The following is a 14,035-nucleotide window of genomic DNA, read 5'->3' as shown; positions in this document are numbered from 1 at the left end:
ATTTGTAAAATCCTCCATTAACATTAAGACCTCATATCCTGTTTTAGCTAAACATCCATAATATTTAATACCAAAGTTTTCTAATCCTCCATGTATATAATTTATTATCATTATCCTTTCTTTATTTAACTATATCCTATATCATAGCATTTTCCCCCATTAGTTAAAATTTAACTGTATATAGTTTTGTTTTTTTATGATAATTATTATTGTCATTAATAATCTTTATATATAGTCCAAAAATATTTCTAACCTTCCCTTCTCATATCCAATTATTACTTATCATAACAACTCAACATTGTATACATTGCTATCATTGTCAATTTTTATTTAACTATACCTATTACCAATGGATTTAACTAAGTTTAGCTAATTTTGAATTATACTCTTCCATCTATCAACCTGTATCTCTCCAATAACAAAATATTTTTTTAAAGGACATTTTAAAAGCCAGCAACTAAGGCATTAACACCACATAACAAAGGAAGATATCAGGGAAAAGACGAATCCTTTTTATAAAATGGTTTTTGAATGAATTGGTGCTAAAAAGCGGCATATATTAGAAAACCCTGTATCCCGAGTAGTAGGTGTCTCTGTATTAAGGAAAGCTAAGAACAAAAACATCATAGGAATCTTTCCTACGTTTATTTACGGGGGGGAAATACTTTAAATCTGATGCACTGGAAAGCTTTTGCATTAATGCAGTTTACTAATTGGCGTTGGTGTTTTGGTGGTTAAAAAGTACTTTCTGGTTAGGTGTCTAGATAGATGAATAAGAAACAGAGGCTTTGTCTGACCTTTTGATGGAAATGCTTTTTCTAACCAGACTAATGACTTAGTACAGTGGTTCCCAAACTTGGCAACTTTAAGACTTGCGGACTTTAACTCCCAGCTCTGCTGGCTGGAGAATTCTGGGAGTTGAAGTCCACAAGTCTTAAAGTTGCCAAGTTTGGGAACCACTGACCTAGTAGAATTTGAGGCAGCCCCTCAAATGTTTAATGATCTCCTTATCTTTTTGAACCTCTGCTAGCCTTTTGCTACTTAAATGCCATAGTACGGGCCATAGTACGTGGCACGTGTGGTGTGTTCGCTTTTGCTGAATCACAGATGTGCTGAGCCTATTCTCAAAAGGCTTTTTACTTCACAGCAGAGCTGCTCAGACTCGCAACTAAAGTGGAACAATACAAGCTACCGAAGAATATTCGAGCCACAGCTGCGCTTTGGGGTAGAGGCACTTCCTGATCATCTTGATTTGTTAGAGAAACAAAAACAGTTTCAAAGGGCCTGCCTGGAGCCCACGGAAGGAAACCGAGCGCTTGCCTTTTCGCTCCGAACAGAGTGCTCTGCCTCTTTCACTCAATGCTTTCGAGATATATTTTTAGCATATTTGCTTCTCACAGAACAGTGAGTTCCCAGTTGCAACTCAATCAGTTGATGATTTCAGCTAACTGCAGTGGTGAGATTCAGCCGGTTTGCACCTACACGGGAGAACCGGTTGTTAACTTTCTAAGCAGTTGGGAAAACCAGTTGTTGGAAGAAATCTTATCCCCCCACTTTATAGGGCTAATCCTGTAAGGAAGGCAGGAAGATGTTGTTTCTAGCCTCATCTTTGTTGCCCTGCTTACAGAAACTGCCTCTCAATTACCTCCCAAAGACCGATTCGATCGCATAGACTTGGCCTTCTCCGGATTCCATCTGCCAGCCAATGTCGGCTGGCCACCCCCCAGGGGAGAGCCTTCTCTGTTGCAGCTCTGGCTGTCTGGAACGAGCTCCCCGTGGAAATCCGGACCCTTACTACCCTCCCGGCCTTCCGTAAAGCCACTAAGTCCTGGCTGTTTCGGCAGGCCGGAGGCTGTTGAAGCATCCAGCCCCACTGTAACGATGAATTCTGTTGTATTTTAAATTGTTGTATTGTCTTATTTATCCCCTTTCCCTTTTATTGTTTATTGTAAGCCGCCCGGAGTCCTTCGGGAGTGGGCGGCATACAAAACTAAAACTAATAAACTATAACTCTGGTTAACCCTTATTGCATTGTAACAGCTATGGTGAAGCGCCCATCGACCTGAGTGATGCGGAGTTGGCCACGCCCACACAGTCACATGACCACTGAGCCACTCCCACCCAGCTGGTCATTAGGGGAGAGAACCGGTTGTTAAATTATTTGAATCCCACCACTGGCTAACTGGATACAAGGAGGACTCATGTTTTTTCCAATCTTTTCCCAAGGGATGGTTCATAAGACACTGCCCTCTGCATGAGCTTCTCAAGATGATCCCAATATTGCCGTATGAGAGGCGTTTTGGCCCTTTCCATAGTGGTCAGTCTTTCAATCCAAAACCAAAGTGCTTTTCTCATCTGCCTCCTGCTACAAATGAGCCGAGGTGGCGCAGTGGTTAAATGCAGCACTGCAGGCTACTGCTAGATCAGCAGTTCAGCGGTTCAAATCTCACCGGCTCAGGGTTGACTCAGCCTTCCATCCTTCCGAGGTGGGTAAAATGAGGACCCGGATTGTTGGGGGCAATATGCTGACTCTCTGTAAACCGCTTAGAGAGGGCTGAAAGCCCTATGAAGCGGTATATAAGTCTACTGCTATTGCTATTGCTACCTTCTCCTATTGGCATATTACGATTTATCAACCGTTGTTTGTAGCTTATGATTTATGAATGTATTGTATGATTTGGGGCAGTGTTTCTCAACCTTGGCAACTTGAAGATGTCTGGACTTCAACTCCCAGAATTCCCCAGCCAGCGAATGCTTGTAGCTTATGATTTATGAATGTATTGTATGATTTAGGGCAGTGTTTCTCAACCTTGGCAACTTGAAGATGTCTGGACTTCAACTCCCAGAATTCCCCAGCCAGCGAATGCTTGTAGCTTATGATTTATGAATGTATTGTATGATTTAGGGCAGTGTTTCTCAACCTTGGCAACTTGAAGATGTCTGGACTTCAACTCCCAGAATTCCCCAGCCAGCAAATACACAAGTTCACATACCCTTGAACGACATTGAGGATATAAATCCATTTCAGCTTGGCTCCGAGTTTTCTTTAGTCGCCGATAGAAGGGTGAAGGAAATGCAGCATTGTTTATTCTCCTGTCAACAGCTTTTAATACCATCATCCACGATATCCTTCTAAAGCAGCTGCTTGGGATGGAGTTGGATTGAGGTGCCTTAGTTGTTCCAGCGTGGAAGTCAGCTTTTATTCTTAGCCCTTTTTCCAAAGCGGTGGAATTCAGTTTGGGCCACTTATTAAACTAAGGGGGAGAAAAACTTAGTTTGCTTATTTGAAGGGTAAATGAATTGTGACCTTTTGGAAGAACATCCAGATAGAGTCACCTTCAGAAGTATTTTCAACACCCAAACAAATCCTAGCTGATTTGTTGTCTTGAAAACAGGCAGTTTCGAAATGATTTTTATGATATCGATACCTCGGTGGATAGTATTGAAAGATTTCACTCTTGCTTACAATTCGGGTCTCGCTTACCATTCGTCCTCCTGAAATGCTTGATTTGAATTAGTTAAAAGTTTTTTTTTAGCTTTCCCCAAAGGCAGACATATGGGAATCCTGTATCCAGGGCAGCGGTGGGATTCAAATAATTTAACAACCGGTTCTTTGCCATAATGACCAGCTGGGTGTAGGCATAGCTCGGTGGTCATGTGACAATGTGGCTGTGGCCAATTGTTAAGAGCAGCTTTCCCAAATGTTGTTTAGGACTAGTGAGTTGAATATCATCACATAGTGCTTTTTTTCAGAATTTATTTCAGAATGGTTTTTGATTGTAGGGCTTTCTTACCTTCCACAATTAAGAAGCTTTATTTGGGAATGTATGTATAAGGCATTTACATTTTATGGGGGAATCTATTATGTATATTTTCTATGTATATTGCAGTTTACGTAAGAGAGAGATCTACTTCAGCAGTTTTAACTGTTTGCCTAAAACAGTGGTCACCACTTGTGGACCATTGGTGGATCCACGAGAAAATTTTGGTGGTCTGCAGAAAAAAAAATTGTATTTTTATATTGCACTAAATACTATTTATCTTTTTAAAAAATTCATATTAGTGGTCTGCAGGATTTAAAATTATGACTTTAGTGGTCCCTACGGTCCAAAAGGTTGCTTACCCCCTGGTCTAAAACACAGAATGTGTAGTGGAACCTAAGTGTCGTGACCCGTAAAAACCGCGCTCGACTAAACCGCGCCCAATTAAACCGTGTCGCTGATGTCATCAACAGGGCGACAACAGCCAGCGCGGAGAAAGAAGGGCGCTTTAAATAGTGCTTTGAAAGCAAGCTGATTCAACTTAAGGTAAGGGTTAGGGTTAGGGTTAGGGTTAGGTTTAGGGTTAGGTTAAGGTTTAGGGTTAGGTTAAGGTTTAGGATTAGGGTTAGGTTTAGGATTAGGATTAGGATTAGGTTAAGGGTTAGGGTTAGGTTTAGGGTTAGGTTAAGGGTTAGGGTTAGGGTTAGGTTAAGGGTTAGGATTAGGTTTAGGGTTAGGTTAAGGGTTAGGATTAGGTTTAGGGTTAGGTTAAGGGTTAGGGTTAGGGTTAGGGTTAGGTTAAGGGTTAGGTTTAGGGTTAGGTTTAGGATTAGGTTTAGGGGGGTTAGGTTTAGGTTTAGGGGTTAATTTTAGGTTTAGGGTTTACAGCGTGCTTCTGTCTCCGCGCTGTTGTCGCCCTGTTGATGACATCAGCTACGCGGTTTAGTCGGACGCGGTTTAGTCGAGCGCGGTTTTGTGGTGGAACCCCTAAGTGTAGATAACAGAATTGTTGGCAACAACCCAACACTAATGACACATCTTGGATAGGGTTCTATCAGACTTGCACATCCACAAAACTTAGGGAATACACTCACACATTCATTGCAATATCTTTTTAAAATCCATCCAAGTCAATTTGATTACATTCAGTGTCCCAACGCAAACCCCTCTTAACTTCTTGAATTCCACTAGTAAACTTTCTTCTTTTTCCAGAGCAAGACATTTTAAAGAAAGCATTGCTTTTATCCATGAGTGTCGGCTTAGAGGTGAAGGCTGCCTTGTCCACTGGTATGTATCAAGGTTCAAGGTTCATTTTATTTATATGCCGCCCTATTCCCGGCGGGACTCAGGGCAGCGCACAAACCCAAAGGAGGGGAAGGGAAACACAAGAACTACAACAAAAAGTACAGGGCATTTAAAACAACCAACAGCCACACGATTCAAGAGGGGAAGGGAACTCATCGACCCCAGGCCTGCCGACACAGCCAGGTTTTAACGGCTTTTCGGAAGGCCTGGAGAGAGGTGAGGGTCCGAATCTCTGCGGGGAGTTCGTTCCAAAGGGCCGGAGCCGCCACAGAGAATGCCCTCCCCCGGGTAGTAGCCAGATGACATTGGCCAGTAGACGGAACCTGGAGGAGGCCTAATCTGTGTGATCTAACGGGTCTATGGGAGGTAATTGGCAGCAGGCGGTCTCTCAAGTACCCAGGTCCAATACCATGAAGGGCTTTATAAGTGACGACTAGCACCTTGAAGCGTATCCGGAGACCAATCAGTAACCAGTGCAGCTCGCGGAGGATAGGTGTAACGTGGGTGTACCGAGGTGCACCCACAATTGCTCGCGCGGCTGCATTCTGGATGAGCTGAAGTCTCCGAATGCTCTTCAAGGGCTGCCCCAAGAGGTGTTCTAAATTGTATTCTTTCATTTATGGATATACAATGCGGGTCCTCCTCGACTTACCACCACAATTGAGCCCAAAATTCATGTTACTAAATGAAACGTTTCTTAATGTTACACCCATTTTACGTGCTTTCTTGCCACAGTTGTTAAGGGAACGACCTTGTTAAGTTGATAAAGTTAGTCACATGATGATGAAGTGAACCTGGTTTCCCCATTAACTTTGCTTGTCAGAAGGTCAGAAAAGATGACTTTGGGGACACTGCAACGGTCGTAAATACGAGCCAGTTGTGAAGTCTCTGAATTTTGATCACATGACCATGGAGTTGCTGCAATGGTCATGAGTGTGGAAAAAAATGGTCATAAGTCACTTTTTTCAGGGCTGTTCTCATTTTGAACTAAATGAACTGTTGTAAGTCGAGGACTAGCCGTCACACATTGATTTCCCTTTGAAGCTGTTGCATTTCTGTTTTGTGACACCACTGGATGTACTAGCGATACTCTGCCTGTAGATTGTCTTTTGTACCAAAGAAAACCCCTACCGTTTAGAAAAAAGTAAAACTTGGCTAAGCTCCTCCCAAAGTCAATTTTCCTAATGTGGGATATCGTTCTCCCTCCAAAGAACTTAGAGAACTGTTCTGACCCCCCCCTTGTCCCACACCAAAGCACTCCGAGCCAAAGATACTTTATGGAATTTATTCACAGACAGACAGGTCCTTGGCAGCAAACCGGCACAGATAAATCTTGGCAGCAATCCAGCCTGCCAAGCTCACAATCCCGTTCTCCAACATTAGTTCATGTGTTGACTTCTGCAAAAGGGGCATGTGCACAAGCAGTCCTTTTATAGTCTGGAGAGGAGCCTAATTGACACCAGCTGAGTGCAATTATCTCCTGTAACTGCGTAATTGTTCCTTACGCCTATTAGCTCTCCGTTGCCGGGCATCTAGAAACAACTCCCTTGGCTCCTCCCCACTGCTGACCCTCGGATCACAATCCCTTGTCTCCTCCCCACTGGTCCAAGGCTCAGGCGCCTCCTGATGGCCAACCAGCCTCTCTGTGCCCTGCTCGGAGTCGGAACCCTGTCCAGGGTCCTCCACATCCTCCAGAGGTAACTCATAGGGCCCCTCGCTGTCGGAGTCTGGTGGCAGCTCCAACGGCTCCTGCTGGGCCACAACAGAGAACTATATTTTTTTAAGGAGTGAAGCAGGAATCGCTATCACGATAAGAATTCTTGGAGTCTCTGTCAGTTAAATTAATAAAGTTGAGATGTTTTGTGGAGTTTCTCTCACTTAAACGTTCCTAACTTAAACACTGAGGTTTCAGAGCCTGCTTTGTATTCAGTTCTGTCGATTATGTTGACTTGACAGCTGCTGTCCACAATTTTCGAGCAGAGTTTTTCCAGCCTTACCTGGAATTGCCAAGCATTAAATATGGGATGTTCTCCATGCAAAGCCTGTGCTCTGTCAATGAACCACAGTTTCATTTCAACCTTAGTTCATTCATATCTCATGTTCATTTCTTTATTCTCCTGGAAAGTTTACCATGCTTCTTTTATATCCAGCCATGGTCTTCAGTTTACTACGTAATTTTCACCTTCCATCTCTTTTCACTTGTGTTGGCATGGTGGCGCAGTCTTGCCGGTGTTTCCAGGAGTGCAACCTTGGTCGTGGCCTATATAATGACTATCACCGATTTTGGCTGGGAGGATGCATTGTCCATTGTCCGAGTGTCGAGATCGTATGCCAGTCCAAATACGGGCTTCCAGCAACAGCTTGAAGACTTTGAAAAAAACGAAGTGGCCCAGGTAAGTTCTTGAATCTTTGGCATCGCCAGCTTAAGTTAAAAGCCATGACTCATTAATATGTTAAAGTAATGATGATTTGATAGCTGATCAGCTGCTGTAAGGCTGTAGACCGAGATGATGAAATGAGAATGAGTTAGCAGGGTTACTGCCACTTTAAGAAGCTGTCTATATAAGGGAGGCCATGTGAGGCCATATCTCTCTCCATGTTAGAGTTGAAGAGTGATTGATTGCCTGGTTTGCCTTGTAGATAAACCACTATTTGAAAGACAAAACCTCTGTGTACTGTATTTTGCTCCTGGGTTACCTCAAAGTAGTAGTCACACTGTGCATAGTCTGACATACTATAATAATTATTTTTCTTTGCTCTGAAATAGGAATTTTGCAAGCTGGTTGCTGAGCTCCATAACTTATTTTCATGGCTGGGATCAGAATGAGCTTTTATTAATGTAGAATGTGGATTCGATTCACAAGGTCCATGCTTCCATCAGACAATAGATGGCTGTTCCATGAGTGGTTTATCTTGTACAGATGCCAATAACCTTTATAGACTGGGGGGCCTCATGTGCCCAAATTGTTACTTCGAATGTGTTGTGCATGACCTTCTAAAGCCAACCTTCAGAAATTTGGAGAAATTGGTATTTCCTTCTCTTTTTTTGTAGGGCACCGTGTTAGCAAATGCCAAGATGTGGATGAAGGATGGAATATAGGCACCATAAGAGAGTTGGTGGTGGCTCATATGACTAGGCCCCTCCCTTGGTTTAATTTCCATGTATCCAGTGGTGGGATTCAAATAATTTACCAACCACTTCTCTGCCCTAATGACCAGCAGGGTAGGCGGGGCTCGGTGGTCATGTGATCATGTGGGCGTGGCCAAGTCAATGTCACTCAGGTCGATGGGCACTTCACCTTAGTTGTTACAATGGTAATAAGGGTTAACCGGAGAGGCAGTTTCTGTAAGCAGGGCAATAAAGATGAGGCTAGAGACAACACCAGAATGTTTCCTTCCCGCCTCCCTTACAGGATTAGCCTTGTAAAGTGGGAAAAAACAAAAGATTTCTTCCAACAACCGTTTCGTCAAACTGCTTAGAAAGTTACCAACCGGTTCTCCCGAATAGGTGCGAACTGGCTGAATCCCACCACTGCATGTATCCCAAAGGTGCTTTTCCAAAAGACAACTGGACTTTCTTGGGTTTTTTTCCCCTTTAAAATGTTTCGCTTCTTATCCAAGAAGCTTCTTGGATAAGAAAATGAAATGTTTTAAAGTCCAGTTGCCTTTTGGAAAAGCAGTTTTAGAACAACAGTGACCTGGATGATTGAGAATCTTCATAGACTAGGAGTGTTAAACTAAATTTCACTGAGGGCTGCATCAGGGTTGTGTTTGACTTCGGGGGGGCTGGGGAGGCATGGCCTGCAGGGGCGTGGCCAACATGACATCACTCGTGGCGGGGGGCGCCTGTGGTGGCCAGTGCACTCTGCCAGCAGAAACGGGCTCCCGGGCCCTGTTTTTGACCGCAATAGCCTCCTGCAGCTCTCTGCCCGTGAGCTCCATTTTTGCTGGCGGAGGGCTGCAGGAGGCGGTCGTGACTGAAAACAGAGCCTGGGACAGCCACGCTCAGCCCTCCAGAACAGTGTTTTCGCAGGCAAAGGCACCATGGGCCAGTCCTTCGCTGTTTCCAGGGTGGCCCCATGGGCAAGATCTCGGGCCTTGAGTTTATCAGTTCACCGACAAAAGGGCGCCCTACAAAAGGGCACCCGACTAAACCATGAGTTCTAAACCACGCTGACGAATGAGCGCTGAAGCGCGCCGACAACAGAACGCCGACAGAAGCGCGCTCTAAATCTAACCCTAACCTTAACCCTAACCCTAAACCTGACCCTGACCCTAACACTTACCTTAACTTAAATCGTGCTTCTGTCGGCACGCTGTTGTCGGCACGCTGTTGTCAGCGCGTTGATGACGTTGCGGTTTTAGCGCCGCGGTTTTGTCAGCGCGCTTTTGTCGTGCGCACATTTGTCGGGTCACGGAGTTTATCACCCCTGCCATAGACAAGTCTTCATGTGGGACAGCTGAATCTGTCCAAATCTATTTCCTTAGTGCCCAAGCGTGCTATTGGATCAAACACGCTGAATGGATTAGCCACCAGGCTAACATTGTTGAAGCTCTCCGCTCATAAATCTAAAGCTTTCTCTAACTGATCCTCCTTCGCAATATATCAACTTCGTTATCCAAGTGTGAAAAAATTGGGACTCAAGCCATGTTTAGCTGTTTTCAAGTCTTGGGCCCTCCGGACTGTACCATTAAATTGTCATCTTAAAAAGGGAAAACAATTTTAAATACTTGGAGCTTAATAATATTAATAAATTGATGCTTAGTTAGTATTTGTAAGTTTGAGCAGTTTTAGTACTAAATATTTACTTTTCAGAACTATAACCTATTGCACTTTATTGAGAATTACAGTAAATGGGAATATTACCGACTAGGGATATTAAGGGAATTTCCAATCTGGATATCTCCCTCTTTAATTTTCAACTTTTGCAATAATTTTATACTTAATAGTTGATAAAATATCCTTGCATTATATAAATATCTTTTTAAGAAGATCGGTGGATATAGATAATCCCTCTCTCTCTCCCTCCCTTCTCTATCTCTCTCCCTCCCTCTGAATTTCAGTGTCATAAGATAATTTCTTCACTTGTCCTCACATGAATACATTGACTTTAAAAAAGGTATTAGCTTAGCATAGCCATATAGTCCCTGCAAATTCAGGGTCACTTAACCAGCCCCCACAAACAATTTAATAGGCTAGTTTTTTTTTTAAAAAAAATCTTGGGTATATCTCAATGCAAGGTAAGTAAGTGTCATCCTTACACTAAGATAAACTGCTTTGATATAAAGCAGCTTCATACACAACGACAGGATTCACTTTCTGGGTTACAGCATGGTTTGGTTTGGTTTGGTTTGATTTAGTCAGATAAGCCAGTGGTGACTTATTCATTCTTCTAAAGTAGTACAATGTGTGAATCTAACTTTGTAGTGGTGAAATCTGGGAGAATGTCATTCTGGAAAACAAAACAAAACCCCGAAGCCAAATTGTTGGCCATGTCTACAAAAAGCACTAAACACGAGCAAAATTTCTCAGCTTCCTGCAATTCACTTGTTGCTTTCAGAAGTTGTCTCCCTCTTTGCTTGTTGCTAGTCATTTTGAACTTTTCAACCTGTGTGATATTTGACCATAGTCATACGGAATGTGCTACATGTCATGGCATTTCATTTAACCGTTAAGACAGATTTGGAATATCATTGAATATGCAGTAAGTTTTCAGTTATCTATCTATCTATCTATCTATCTATCTATCTATCTATCTATCTATCTATCTATCTATCTATCTATCTATCTATCTATCTATCTATCTATCTATCTATCTATCTATCTATCTATCTATCTACCTACCTACCTACCTACCTACCTACCTACCTACCTACCTACCTACATACATACATACATACATACATACATACAATGCATTAAGGGTTAACCGGAGAGGCAGTTTCTGTAAGCAGGGCAATAAAGATCAGGCTAGAAACAACACCAGGATGTTTCCTTCCTGCCTTCCTTACAGGATTAGCCCTGTAAAATGAAAAAACAAAACAAAATGAGATTTCTTCCAATAACTGGTTCTCCAAAGTGCTTAAAAAGTTAACAACCGGTTCTCTTGAATAGGTGCGAACCGGCTGAATCCCACCACTGAGCTTCTCCCAAGATAAGGGATAAAGGCATTTTCACTGTGTATGGTTTCAGTGCCCGAGGAAGAAATCTAACATATATATATATATATATTCTACTAGGGAAGTATGTTAGATTTCTTCCTCGGGCACTGAAATCTTTTCTTGCTGCCTTACACAGTGAAAATGTACCACTGTTCCACAGTGAAACCCACCACTGTTCCACAGGCTTCTTTGCTTATTTAAAAATTGCCTTTTTGATGATAGACACACAGGGTTCAGTGTTTTACTATATGAGTAAGCAATGTATGTTTGTAGAAGTAAAGTAACCATGTATAGAAAAGACTTAAGTATCTGTTTCTGTCCATGATTCTTCTTATCTAAATGCCCCTAAATATCTCACCTGAATGTATTAAAACTCCCGAAACTTTCATTCTATGTGCATCAGACTCATAGTTACATCCTTACACAACTTCAGTAGTTCTGTCAGATGTCCAAATACAATTAGTCCTCAACTTGCAACAGTCCATTGAGTGACCGTCCAAAGTTACAACAGCACTGAAAAAAGCAACTTACTACCGTTTTTCTCACGACCATTGCGGCCTCCCCATGGTCTCGTGATCAGAATTCACCGTTTATGACGGTTGCTTTGACCCGGGGGGGGGTCATGTGATCCCCCATGACTACCTTCTGACGAGCAAAGTCAACGGGAAATCCAGATTCACTTAACAATCATGTTATTAACTTAACAACCGCAGTGATTCACTTCACAACCGTGACAAGAAACGTCATAAGATGGGGCAAGACTCGCTTAATAACTGTCTCGCTTAGCGACATACATTTTGGACTCAATTGCAGTCATAAGTCGACGACTGCCTATATAAGGTGATGTCCGCTGTACCTGTATAGGTTCACCGACAAATGCGTGCTCGACAAAAGCGCGCCGACGAAACCGTGGGGAGAAAACCGTGAGTTTGAAATCGTGCTGACGAATGAGCGCAGAAGCGCGCCGACAACAGCGTGCTGACAGAAGCACGCCCTAAACCTAACCCTAAAGGTAACCCTGAACCTAAACCTAACCCTAACCCTTACCTTAACCATAATCACGTTTCTGTCGGTGCTCTTTTGTCGGCGCGCCTTTGTGGGTGCGCTGTTGACGTCGCAGTTTTAGCGCCACGGTTTTGTCGGCGCGCTGTTGTCGGGCACGCATTTGTCGGGTCACGCCTGTATATGGTGAAATCCAGTGCAAGTGTTATAATGTCTACAAGCAGTGCTTGTACTGCTTCTTATGCGCGTCGTCGTATTAACATTTATCTACATAATTGGACTAACTTGCGGGTTGTCTCTTGAAGTTTAGACAAAATTTAATGTGTAAACTGTCCTCTCCCAGTTTCCTTTCAACCTTCCTGAATTGTCTCTTGTGCTTCCCTCTTTCCAGTTCCGAGATTGGCTTAAAGCAAAGTATGGCGAAAACCCTTTGCAAGACAAACAAGATGCCGAGGCTCTTTTGCAGAAGCACAAACTCCATGCAGCCGATCCTTACAAATATACCTGGAAGGCCGTGGAATGATATCATTGCTACGGGGACAGCCGAACATTTATTGTAACGTTCAGGGTATAGTCACACAACTAAGCAGGGTAACTTGCGCTCACATCTTTCTGCACGTGCCGAAAAAGGATTTGCTTGGAAAAGAATAATTGAGGGGAGGGCAGATGGGCTATTTGTGCTGTTATAATACACCTGCCTTTAATTATTTGAGGAGTGGGACTCCAGGACATGAACCTTGTTATACTCGTGGTTGATCTTGCCTTCATTAGGTGAAGGGCCAGTGGTGGGATTCAGCCAGTTCGCACCTATTCGGGAGAACCGGTTGGTAACTTTCTAAGCAGTTCAGAGAACCGATTGTTGGAAGAAATCTCCTTTTTGTTTTTTTCCACTTTACAGGGCTAATCCTGTAAGGAAGGCAGGAAGGAAACATTCTGGTGTTGTTTCTAGCCTCATCTTTATTGCCCTGCTTACAGAAACTGCCTCTCCGGTTAACCCTTGCTACATTGTAACAGCTAAGGCGAAGCGCCCATCGACGCGAGTGACCTTGAGTTGGCCACGCCCACCCAATCACATGACCTCTGAGCCCCACCTACCCAGATGGTCATTAGGGCACAGAACCGGTTGTTAAATTATTTGAATCCCACCACTGTGAAGGGCCTACTCTTTTCCCTGTGGTGCGAAAACAGCAGGCCCGCGTTCTCAATGGCCAAATGCATTTTCTGCAGATTCCTATTCTTCAGGCCATCTGCAAAGACAGGGTTTGGAACAGCTGCACTTTTCAAATTATGTAGGGTTTTTCTAAAGCGTGTTGGAGGGGGGGGAATGTGTACCCCAGGGAGCGTCTTGTGATGAACGGGAGTTCTGGTTTCGCTACAGCCAGGCCCGCAAGCAGCAGAAGAGTTCTGTTCAAAATAGCAGCTCTGTTCTTCAGCAGTGAGAAAAATGTTGCACCTGAATTAAGCCAGGCTCCGCTGGTGTATGCATGGCTGCTACTCTCCCGCGAATATCTTCGTTTAGAAATGATTATTCAAAGAGGTTCCACTCAAAACGTCCGCGTGAATCGGCTGATGGAAAAACATTACAGATAACGTTGCAGTATTTATTGCCCTGGTGTCTGTCTCAGGGAAGCTGTTAACTGTTTCTTTGATCCTTTTAATACTTCAACAGTGGAGGACAATTGAAAGTATATTGGAATGTACAGAATATATTTAAAAGATTAAGACAGAATTAATCATGGCTACTGTGCTATAATAATGTCAGAAAATCCCCCCCCCCCCAAATACTACTGGCAAAAATATTTTAT

The 14,035-nt window shown here is 43.2% G+C and overlaps 1 protein-coding gene across 1 annotated transcript in view; it reads left to right on the top strand.

Annotated features, from left to right (window-relative positions):
• DUSP22 (dual specificity phosphatase 22) overlaps nucleotides 1-13,081 on the top strand; it is a 42,125-nt gene extending 29,044 nt beyond the window's left edge. The window contains exons 5-7 of the mRNA XM_032223294.1: nucleotides 4,974-5,048; nucleotides 7,288-7,459; nucleotides 12,622-13,081. Of these exons, the coding sequence (XP_032079185.1) occupies nucleotides 4,974-5,048; nucleotides 7,288-7,459; nucleotides 12,622-12,753 (379 nt within the window). The 3' untranslated portion in view covers nucleotides 12,754-13,081. The remainder of the gene's footprint in view (nucleotides 1-4,973; nucleotides 5,049-7,287; nucleotides 7,460-12,621) is intronic.
• The last annotated feature ends 954 nt before the right edge of the window (nucleotides 13,082-14,035 follow it).

Source organism: Thamnophis elegans, chromosome 8 (assembly GCF_009769535.1).
Source record: "Thamnophis elegans isolate rThaEle1 chromosome 8, rThaEle1.pri, whole genome shotgun sequence".
NCBI classification, from domain to species: Eukaryota; Metazoa; Chordata; class Lepidosauria; order Squamata; family Colubridae; genus Thamnophis; species Thamnophis elegans.
The sequence above is the reverse complement of the archived record's forward strand: the minus strand, read 5'-3'. Positions and strand labels throughout refer to the sequence as shown.